Source organism: Pyrus communis, chromosome 14 (assembly GCF_041283825.1).
Source record: "Pyrus communis isolate YQ-2024b chromosome 14, ASM4128382v1, whole genome shotgun sequence".
In the NCBI taxonomy this organism is placed as follows: Eukaryota; Viridiplantae; Streptophyta; class Magnoliopsida; order Rosales; family Rosaceae; genus Pyrus; species Pyrus communis.
The window spans coordinates 21,191,191-21,203,158 of record NC_142578.1 but is presented as its reverse complement, the minus strand read 5'-3'; the positions used below and the strand labels follow the sequence as shown (position 1 = coordinate 21,203,158).

The window sequence follows — 11,968 nt, the reverse complement described above, 5'->3', positions numbered from 1 at the left end:
CGAGCTATGAATTCCTGTATATTGAGGCCTAAAGTCTTATTTCATAACATATTTTAATCAAGAAATTTACCATTTTGTATTGGCTTGTGACTCGGAGCTGAGAATGTCAACCAATAAAAAGATGTTTGTCTGACCATTCACTCTTCTTCCATGAAAAAATGTCGCAACCTAATCTTATGAATTGACTAATAAATAGTATAGTGAGATGCGGATTAAACAATAATGCATGTTCTCCTCCTCAAAAGCGTCTTAGCTTTTTGAGCATCCAAAGATCGACAATAACACAGATGCTATGTAATTATTTTCATTTGGTACATAAATGTGAGAGTTGGAGCAAAATATTACCCTTGACTGCAGAGATAGAAAGAAGCGGATATACTATCGTTACACGATCGAATATCTTAAAAAGGAGAAAGATGATAAAATTTTGCAGACGATAGAGATACAGAAATGAGAATGTTAGTATACTATCATGATTTCAAAGTAGGTCAGCGATCCACTACTAAACACGCAAATATTATTCCAACTTACCACCTCCACACTTCTGTCAAGTGTTAAATTTTAGAGAATTGTTATTACCACTTCAAAAATCTCATTATACATTCCTCATAAGTGTATATTTCCTTTTAATTATAGAAAATTTGGAATGCTAATTGAGATTTTTGGAAAGCCAATAATAATTCTCAAATTTTATTACAAAAATTCTTGGTACAATTTTGTGTGGAACCATTCAATAATAAGGTAAAATTTATTCTATAAATATTTTTATGTCGAACTCTGTTCTCCAACATATACAATCGATTGCGGAGTAAAATTCCATGACTGAGAAAGGGGCTACTTGCATGTAATTTTCCCTAAACAGAAACCCCGAGTCCCAAAAAAGGATTTGAACTTTGGAGGGTGGCCTTTTTGTATTTGATCGAGAAAACAACCGAACAAGCATGGGGGGTGGTGGGGAGAGCGAAAGCTAAAGCTATGGGAGCCACGGGTAAAAACCAAGCAATAATGCACACTACTCCATTAGCCTATACTATTGCTTTTCAGCAGTCGGTGGAAAGTGAGTACAATTTTCACCAAAATATTGTTTGCTTGTAGAAACACAAGGAGAACGACTTATATGGCATTATGTATATTGTCACGTTGTGTATGTGTTTTTATTTTATTAACATAAGATGGTATCGTAATTGTATACTCATGTCATATAAGTTTTTAAATTATAGGCCTACAATCAACAAAATGCTATAATTTTTTCTTTTTATATAATACTGAAACGATAATTGGTTACTTGTCACACACCTTCTTAATTTTCGGCCCTTGAATCGAATGTGTCGTAGAAGATCAATGGTCAATAATTAACAAAAGTGTATCAAAAATAAAAATAAATGTGTGAATAACATTATCCTATTTACTCTTTGAGTTTAGCATTAGCAATTGAACTCCCACTGTCCCTATTCAATAGTAAAAGGGTATGTACAAATATTTTTCAACCATTTAAAAAATAATAATACTATTTAAACACAAATATACCCCGCCTTAATAAAAGTAGTTCTAAATTTCAACAATGTGATTAATTTTGGGTCTATACAACATTTCTTTCTTTTTTTTTAATTTTTTTTTATAAAAGTAGTTCTAATTTCAACAATGTGATTAATTTTGGGTCTATACAACTTTTTTTTCTTTTTTATTTTTTTCTTTTTATTTTTGTCAATAACATTTCTATTCATAAAAACATGAAGAACGAGATGGGCGCGAGCCAACAACAGGGACATTGACACTCTCAATCACTATCTCATCAAATAGCAATTGTTCATTGAACATTCACTTATTAAACACATAATGAGTGGTTGTTTGATACTGATGTCAATAACACTATAACTCGATTACATGAGAGAATCTCTCCTAGAGGACTGGTGACTAATGCTATCATGAGCACAATTGCTTTTATCTTCGCCTAACGGATTGAAAAAATCCTGTCGAAAATTTATGCCTAATGTCAAGTTAACGTTAGAGAAATAATTTCCAAACGCTCATTTGCTTCCTTTTTTTTTTTTTTTTTTGGAAGCCCACTGTGGTCAATACGGTATAACTGGTAACCACACCATCCATGATTATTTGGTACCGATTTTTCCAAGGAATAATAATACTGGAAACACTAGCACTCCAATAAATCCATAAACTCTAGATACTAGCTAATGTTAGAAAATCCATATCCAAAAAATATACGCCAATATTGAGGACCTTAAGGGTATGTTCGGGGTAAGGAATTCAAACCGCATTACTGAAAAATGTAGTACAAAATAGGCCTGGGCAAAAAATACCGAGAACCGAACCAAACTCAGTCGCCTTGGTTTTTTTTTTCTTTCAGTTTATTCGGTATGGGTACAAAATCGGTTCAGTTTGGTGCTTAATCGGTTCAGTTTCAGTTCTACGTTTGGTACTGAACCGTACCGAATCAGTTTTTCAATTAAAATCCTCGTCCATGTGGCTTGTTTTTATTTGTGCTTATCCAAGTTCACAAGGACTTGGTCACACCCTAATGGATAATCTGTTTGAATGTTTTAATCAGGCTGTGTGAATATAGGAGAAGTAGTCTATGTATGTTTTAATCAGGTTGTGTGAATATAGGATAATCTGTGGAACAGATTCAGTGCTTCTGTGAATGTTATTGTGTATGCTAGATTGACTTGTAATTGTAATTAATATTTTTGTATTGATTGAATGCAGCCTTCAGACCATGAGATTATGTAGAGGATGCAATTGATTTGGAATATGAATCGAGGGGAAGCAAAAGTGAGACCGAAAGTGAAGGAGATCAAGAGGAGGTAAGTGTCTCCCAACTCCTTCAAGGTAAACGTAGTAAGGTTGGGGAGCACTTTAGGCCTTATCAAGTTAAGACCCTAGTAAGCCTCAAGGATCGAGAAGGGAATGTTGTAAAAGGTGGAAATAATAAACTAGTAATGGTTCCACTTGTAAGACTTAGGGCTAAATGTGTCTATTGCCCGGAACATACAAATGATGGTGACTATGCGGCCGATTCAAGTATTAATGGTACATCTGGAATGAGAAAACATCTTAATCGACAATGTAAATTTTATCAGGCCAACTTGAGAAAAAATCAAAAACTTCTTTATGAGGATAAGAAATGGGGTAAAACTTTGGTTACTAGGGAGTTTAACCAATCCAATTGTTTGGAAGCATGTGTAGAGATTTTTGTTCTTGATGAGGTACCCTTTAGTACCGTTGAGAAGATCGGGTTCAATAGATTTTGTAGTGTTGCATGTCCATTGTTTCATGTGCCTTCTAGGAGGACTCTTGTTAGAACTTTCCTTAGAATGTATGTCCAATCTAAGGATAGTTTGAAAAAGGAATTGCATGCACACCGAATTTCTCTTACCACCGATACTTGGACAAGCACTCAAAACATCAATTATATGGTCATCACCGCACACTTTATTGATGATGAATGGAATATGCATAAGAGGATCATTAATTTTTGTCTTATTGCTAACCACTCGGGAGCCACAACAGCTAAGTTGATTGAAACTTGTTTGTTGGAATGAGGCATAGATAAAGTACTCACCATCACGGCGGACAATGCTTCTGCAAAAAAAGTTGCATTGGATCAACTTAGGTCAACGATGAATAGGTGGGAAAATTCAGAAGCCATTTTGCATGGGGAGTATTTACATGTGAGGTGTACCCCTCACATAACCAATTTAATTGTGGTTCAAGGGATGAAGAGGCTAACCAATGGCCTCTTAGCCATAAGAAATTGTGTGAGATTTGTGAGGAGCTCTCCACAAAGGTTAGAGTATTCCAAGCAAGCTGTGTTTATGGAGAAGTTAACATGCAAAGCAAGTGTTTGCTTAGATTGCTCCACGAGGTGGAATTCCACATTTCATATGTTAGAAGTAGCCATAATGTTTAAGAAGGCCTTTGCTAGGATGGGGGAGGAAAGTGATACTCCTTTTAGCGTGTACTTCAAAGAATTTGAAGAAGAAAAGGATGACGATGGAATAGTTGCTATTAAAGGTCAAAAAAGGGTTGGACCACCAACCGAAGAAGATTGGGAAAAGGTGGAGGTGTTTATTCTGTTTTTACAGGTTTTCTATGAGGTGACATTGTGGGTGAGTCATTCTTTGATCCCTATGGCTCATACTGCTCTCTATGATGTCATCAAAATAGAGACGACTATCAAGAATTTGGTTCCCCCACCCATTGTGCAAACCAGTTCACCAACGGAGGTACTTTTGAATCAAATGGCAACCGACATGAGAGCAAAGTATGACAAATATTTTGGTTCTTACCTTCAATTGAACAATTTGTTAGTGTTTGCTTTTATTTTAGATCCAAGGTTCAAGTTAAGGCATGTCACTCATCTCCTTATAAAGCAATTATTGGAAAGTGAGGCTGATTTAAAAACTAAGGAGATAAGAGATGTGTTGGACACCCTTCACAAGGAATATGGCCCAACGGTTGATTTTGTTTTTTTTTGGGGGGGAGGGGGGGGGGGGGGGGGTGGGGTTGGGGAGCACATGAAGGTCGCCACACATCCTCGAGAATCTTCTTCTACTTCACTTATTGTTGAATCCTTTGAAGATGATTGGATTGATTTTGTAGAAGATAGTGAAGAGCAAGTGGTGGGAGATGAGGTGGATTCATATTTGTTGGATCCTTTGGAGAAGGTGGACAAGGAAACCAAGGGCGCTTTTAAAATTCTCTCATGGTGGAAGACTAATGGTTGCAAGTATCTTACATTGGCGGCCATTGCAAAAGACATGTTTGCTATTCAAGCATCTACCTTGGCTTCGGATAATGCTTTTAATACGGGGGTAGAGTAATATTGGATTTTAGGAGTTCTTTAACTCCTAAATCGGTGGAGGCCTTAATTTGCATGCATAATTGGATGAGGGGTGATTGTTGGAGCACTTAGAGTTCTACGAAAGTATTGATGCGGGTAATTTCTTATTTCTCTTCTTAGTTCTTGTTTGTTATAATTTTTTAGATTTTATTCTTTTGTATTTATTGTGTATATTTTTGTATTATGTAGAGTTGTTGACATTAAGCATCTCTTCTCTCTCTATTAATAATCCAGAACAACAAGTGTCGTCTTCACAAACTCGTGCCCGCCTTCTCAAGCATCCGCTTCACAAGCTTCTACCCGACTCCTCAAGCTTCAAAAGGTGCTCAATCAAAGGCCCCTTCAAAGCCTCATAAACCTCTAACCTTCAAGGGTGTCAAGCGTAAGGCCCCCCAGAACCGAACCGAACCAAATCTGTTAGATTTGGTAATAAGTCGGTACAACCATTCATACCGTACCAAATTTTGCTACGTGTTCGGTTTTGGTACCACTCCGGTACCAAACCGTGCGCATGCCTAGTACAACATGTTATTGGAGATTAGGAATGTCCTCTATGAGCAATACAAAGGCACGTAAGAGGAGCCTGCAACTAACACATTCCAAAAATTCCTCCCGCATATACCTTTGTAATGCTCATGAAGGGCATTTCTAGTGCCCCCTACATTTGATATCAATTTCTTAGTTAACAACTGGCCCCGATTCCTACAGACTTGGAAATATCTTACCCAAACATAGCCTAGAGGAACCTGGAACAAAATAGAAATTACGAATTCCTAACTCAAAATAACTAAATGAATTCCATTTTCAAACATGCTCAACCTTTGATCAATATATAACCAACCAGCCCGCTGCTGACTCGGCAGTTTCTTGTAAAAGAGGAAGTCACACATGAAACCGAACAACTCCACCTCCAGCCGAGTAGCAGCTTTACTAAATTCAAATATCTAACACATATAAACATACCATCCGACCGACGATATCTACGACCACCACATTTTTCTTTCTGTAAGCCAATACTAATATATATCGACCAAGTGATATACGTCCGTCTCATGGTTCTGTCATTCATCACTTCTAAGTTCAAAGCCCTCAAATATTCACCCCTTCTTTTGTGAGGGAAAATACCGTAACATCTTATATGATAAAATAGAATGAAAAATAAAACTAACAAACGAAGTGAATCTTGCACCTAGCAATCACATAACAGATAGCCTTAAGACTTGGCTACACCAACAGACCCAAATATCAATAACAAGTATGCACTGATGAGATGAAATGTAACAATCGAAAACCGCTGCAACATAAACCAAGTACTCAAAAGTTCTCAAAGTTGCAAAATGATGGAACAGAGTTTGTACAATAAGTACGTGAAAATGATCAATTAACCACAAAGACATGATGGAACTCAGGCATCTACTCATCATGTTCAAGAAAAACATAAACTACGAGTCATCTACTCATCATTATTACCTAACCATAGCGTGAGTTGGTTATGCAACAACGCATGAATGAGTTGGCTAAGCAACATGTACATAAACACTACCATAAAGAAAATTGGGAAGCTAAAAGAAACCAAACAAGTCCTAATCGAGAATTCATTACTGTTTACCCACTCAATAATCCCCTACCATATAAGCATAGTAAGTGTGTTTTAACACTATCCTTTCTAATCTCAAACTAAGCTGAGCACACATATACAGTATCTAAATGCAGAACAAAAAATTTAAGGAAATTTTAATTGCATTGCATAGCCTAATTGTACTGAATGCTGAAATTTTCATACTGTCATTTACTACCATAAAGAAATGCATACCAAGCATACATCACACTAAAATAACTCCAAACACGTCCATCAAACCACAATAGTAAAGACTTACACACACGGAGCCAGCAAAGAAATATTTCACAAACAAGGAATAGACTCCCCTTAAATGATGTCCTCATTATCATGACTTTAAGCAATTTTACCATTACGAGACCTAGCAAGAAAAGAAGCCAAGAAAGAGAACCATATGCCTTCACTATATAGATCTTCACTTCATCTTGTGACTCCTAGATTTTATCAAGTTTGTCTGCCTTCACAATAGGATTGGCTTTCGCAATAGCATCCTGACCAGCAGTCCTATAATCAAAAGGACAGTCATGTTTGTCGGAATAACGATGGCTTGCACAGAAGGTGTTTCCACATTTGCAATTGAACCCAGTTAAACCAACGCGCTTTCGGCAAGTAGTGCATTTGCTTGGTCCCTTTTTTTCTTTCACCTCAATTTTCATGCTTGAGGATGAGTCACTGGATGGTTCTGTTGAAACAACACTGGTCCCCACTTGTACAGCTTGCACATCGACAACACTTGCGACAACTGGGTCAATGATGATGTTGCTGCTGCTGCTGCTGCTGCCATTCACAATGCTGTCAATGGATGATGCAGCCAAATTAGCTTGGTCCTGCTTTAAGAGCGTGTCCTTGTAACACTTGGAACACATGTTCATTGTCGCGACCCTTCCAAAAAATCCACAGTTATTAACACAAAGTATCGGGCGGTCTGGTGCTTGGCATCCAGTTTCATCATGAGATTCCATCTTTTCTACTTATCTGCACCAAGACAAAAAAAAAAAAAAAGCAAGCAAAACCTCGCCGTTTAAATATCATCAAAGAAGCCTTAACAAAATGGCCTATTCACCAACTGCAGAAATACCAAACCAGCAGCATACATGCAAAAAGAGAGACAACGTTCTTTAACGATAGATAATCAAATTTGGAGATACCAAATAACCAAATGCCCAACATAGTGAATACATATAAGCAATTTAGAAATGCCACACCACAAGTGCCAAATAACCAAAGAGGAAAACAGAACTCATAAGCACTTAAACACATTAAATCATGCAAGTTGTTTATGATTGGGGGCTATTTATCTCCTTCCGCCGAACATCTCAGATTTTCCACTCCGGTAAAACATCAATTATACAAATCGAATGCCCTGCGTTGAACAATCCAGGCTAACGTTTACAATTCAGACCACTTAACTCTAACAAATGCCGAAAACCCACGAAAGTTCAAAATTTTCCCCATGACGCCGGGAACTTCAACAAAATTCGATAGAACTTAAACAAGCTCAGTTCTAACCTATACCAAAACCCATAAAACTCCTACAAGTTCCTCTACACATGCCACAATCTTCCATACTACGATACAACCCGAACAATCGCAGTCGGACAACAAAAAAATCCATACTTTCAACCGTAAATGTTTTCAATTACAGATGATTGAACCCCTACACACATAATTCACCAAAAAAACCGAAAAATTATACGGAACCCGCCAGCTTTCATTTACAAGCACAACAAATTGACCCATACAATCCAATCCGAGAATTCATACATTTCAAAGACCAAAATCAAACTCTAACCTGTTTGTTTCGGCCGATCCAAGTCCCAAAATCGAACCAGGCGATTCCTGCTCCTCGTTCAAAAATTTCAAAAAGCAACAAATTAATAACCAAATCAAAGAAAAACATGGAAATAAAAATAAAAATAAAAACGCAGACAGATAGAGGGGAAGGGACCATGAGTCTCATACCCTGATAGAGGAGATTATTGCTTTGAAATAATTATTGAAAAATGAAAACAAATAAATGGAGGGCGAAAAATATAGTATAAATAAAAAATAAAAAAAGAGGAAGAGATAATTGGTAGTGCTTGCTGGGTTTTAGGTTTGAGGCTTCTCGTGTGGGGTCTCTTTATCATAACCTTTCCTCTTTGCCAACGACCGCTTTCCACTAAGTCGGTGGTAATGACGTAACCGCCTTTGGACGCCGACGTTATTGCGGCGTTCCCATTGCAATGTTGTACGAGTCCGACTCCGACTGTCAACTGTTCGGGGAGTTGAACATTGGGCTGGGCTGTGGTGGTTGGACCCATGATTGCGTTAGGTTGGGACTCGACATATAATCGAACAATTATTTTGTACAAACCAAACGTTGTAATAATTCATCTAGATTACGAGGAGGTCAACTTGGTTGAATCCGTGTCTATTAAGAGAACGTTGTTTAAGCGTTGTATAGTCAGTTGGAAAAGTGAGTTTAATATTAACTAGTCTTTCTGCATGCGCTTTGCGTGTGCGAAATACCTTTCTTACATCACGGCGCGCTAAATACGACATGCAGAAAATTTCTCCTTCCATATGTGTGCATGCATAAAGACATCTTTAGTGAAAAAAAAAAAAAAACATTTCATACGTGTTATACATGCATTGGTTTTATATGTCCATAATTTCCCATATTTAAGGAGTGATAAAATTAATTTTCATGTTTTCATGAGATACAAAAATTGTTAGATAAAATGTAACAAATATCAATTTGAACAAAGCACTAAACATATAAAGCTAATTATCCTTCCTTCCAAAAGACCATAGATAAAGTTGATAAGAACTTATCTTCGAATCCAAGAAGCTCCTTTACCCGAAAAGCAATCCAGGGGCACTTACCTATAACACATCTTTCATGCACAATTAACCACAACAATTGGTCACACCTGATTTCATCAAATCTTAAAGCAATCCCCAATTCTCAAAAACATAATAAAATTTATTTGCAAATTGAAATTTCAATTAAATTCGAACAAAAAAATTAGGGGAAAGAGACGAACCAAATGTTCCAATTCAGGTGCAATTTCTGAGATTTCAACAGCTTCGCTTGCTTATTGAATTAGAGTTTACGAAGTAGAAGATCTGGGTTAGGTCTTAATGGAGTCTTTGATACAACTTAACCTAAAAGACTTGCCCGATATTTTTTAGCGTTTGCGATGAATGCTCAAGGATTTTGGCGGTTGAAGCAGAGTAATGAGCACGTAGTTTGAGCTTTACACCATGTGTGTATGGGCAGTAGGAGAACTTAATCTCAAGGTCGGTAGTAGAGATTAGCACCATAGTGGCTCTCTCCATCATTCAGAATTTGGCTCCCTTAGTCTGGAAATAAGAGTAAAACAGCAAACTACACATGAAATGGTAGTGAAAGTGAAACCTATTGTGTTTAGTAACTGCCATTTGGAAATGGAAGTAAGATGATCCAAAACTGATTAATCTCAAAGGTAAGAGACCATAGATTTAAATCAACAACCAAAAAGAACCTACCTGTAACTTTTTGCAATTTCCCTCATGTATGTATCCATCTCTAATCTTCTAGTCATTTCAATTTGTCCTTGAGATATTGCAGAACAGCTTTGGTTCCTCCATCTAAAACTGTCCTCCACATTCTGTCAAGTATAAATCCATACAATGAGAAGGTCAATGATTTATAGGATATAAGCAAGGGATTTAGAACTCTACAGTAGAAAGTCTGACTGATTAGCACGCAATTAGACAAAGGGGTGTGGTATCGACACATCCCATTTTACTTCTCACACAACCCTTGATAATTTCTGTCTGTTGATCTTCTTCAATTCATCCGATCCGACGGTTGAAAATTAAAAAGGTGCGTGAGAAGTAAAATGAGATGTGTGGATATCACACCCCTTAGACAAAGTGTTATGCCTCATTGACATTTTTTCTTTATTCTATGAATAAAGGAATTGATAGCAAGAGACTATACAGGGTGCATCACTATAAGAACTCAAAGCAGTCATATTTTGAGCTTGGGATCAGGCCCCAAGTTTTGTAAATCCTAATAGGTGTAATTTTGCCTTGCATTTCCGTCCACTATAATTACCCATGAACGAAAAAAGAACATTAGAATAAATTAATTAAAAACAAAGTCAGGAAGAGGATGACTCAACTGTTTCTCTTCCCTCTTCTTCCGCTATAGCACCGTTATTTCTTACTTTAATGATACTCAAGCAGCAACTCAATTACATAAGATATTAAGCTAAATTAGCAGAATATGACAATCCGCATTTGGGCATTTTGCTTTAAGCCATACAGTACAAAAAATTATACTAAAAGTACAAAACAATGAACCACCAAGTAAATCAGAAAGCCAAAAACCCACATCCGAAAGTACCCAGAAGCTAAAATGATAGAAAGAAGGAGAAGGGGTATTTATATGTACTTGTCATTGTTGCAATCCATTTTTTGAGCAGCAGTAGTAGCAGTAGCAGCAGCAACTCAATCGTCGCCGCCCAAATGCCAGACCCTCTTTGCCTTCTCTCTTTATTCTTTGTCTTGGATGGAGAATCAAATTGAAAAACCCATCGATCAAATTGAAGAAGGAGAGAGCAAGAAATTGACTCTTTGGATTCGAGAACATATATATGGAGAAAACTTTGAAAGATAGACAAATAAACCAAAAAAATCAAACATGAGAATCAAACGGCTTACCCAACTGGGTAGGTTTTTAATTTCGTTTGCAATTATATGGGCGCGTATGCAGCAGTTATATAGGTTCCAGCAATCAAGTGAACTCGAATCGCTAAGTCTGCAAGTGGGTTCCTTCGCGATCGTGTTTCTATTTTTTTCTTTTTAGTTTATTTTTTATTTATTGTGTTTTCTGCTTTTGTTTTTTTATTTGGACATTTCTATCCCTTATTTATATTCCTAACAGTAAATCACGTGAATTAAATTTTTTCGTTTGAGGGGTTTTATAGTTTAATTATTTTTTGTGAAGCCTTGAGACACCAAGTTTGACATCTGGCTTTCAAATATTAGAGATATATTGAACTCATATACAAATCAAACTCCTATTGTGAGATGGAAGATTTGAGTTTGATACCAATATATGAAATTCATGAGTTCTATACATTAAACTCATGAGTGTGTTATCAATATATTGAACTCACACTAGTATAGCATTAGTGTTATATCAAATTCAAGTTGTCTGATTCCTATATATAGGTATCACACTCATCCAAACTATTGTGAAAGGCCTTAGGATTTAGAACATAAATGTTTATGATCACCTTGTCATGACCACTATCATCACCTATTTTCCACTACTTTGTCATGACCACATTGTTGTCCGCGGCCTAGTGACGTCATGGTTGTCGTCTCAATTACCATCATCTTACCTTGCGCATCAAGACCATTGTCGCCACCACCACATCTACTATATATGACGAGTTCAATACCAAATTATCATAATTAGCGCATTGAGTCATGTAGCCTAATTTCACAAC

The 11,968-nt window shown here is 36.8% G+C and overlaps 1 protein-coding gene across 4 annotated transcripts; it reads right to left on the bottom strand.

Moving 5' to 3' along the window:
- Positions 1-6,583: 6,583 nt before the first annotated feature.
- Positions 6,584-11,208, bottom strand: LOC137712486 (zinc finger A20 and AN1 domain-containing stress-associated protein 8). Of its 4 annotated transcripts, none has more exons than XM_088684483.1 (6): positions 10,906-11,199; positions 9,993-10,114; positions 9,509-9,852; positions 8,612-9,394; positions 8,272-8,318; positions 6,584-7,454 (listed from the first exon to the last, which is right to left on the bottom strand). In XM_088684483.1, the coding sequence occupies exon 6, from the start codon at positions 7,439-7,441 to the stop codon at positions 6,914-6,916; it is 528 nt and encodes a 175-aa protein (XP_088540609.1). In that variant the 5' UTR covers positions 7,442-7,454; positions 8,272-8,318; positions 8,612-9,394; positions 9,509-9,852; positions 9,993-10,114; positions 10,906-11,199; the 3' UTR covers positions 6,584-6,913. The 4 variants fall into 4 exon arrangements, 3 of the variants coding, with proteins under 3 accessions (XP_088540609.1, XP_088540608.1, XP_068307656.2); XM_088684482.1 differs by having other exon boundaries at positions 9,509-9,827; XR_015955790.1 differs by having other exon boundaries at positions 8,442-9,827; positions 10,906-11,208.
- Between the last annotated feature and the right edge of the window lie 760 nt (positions 11,209-11,968).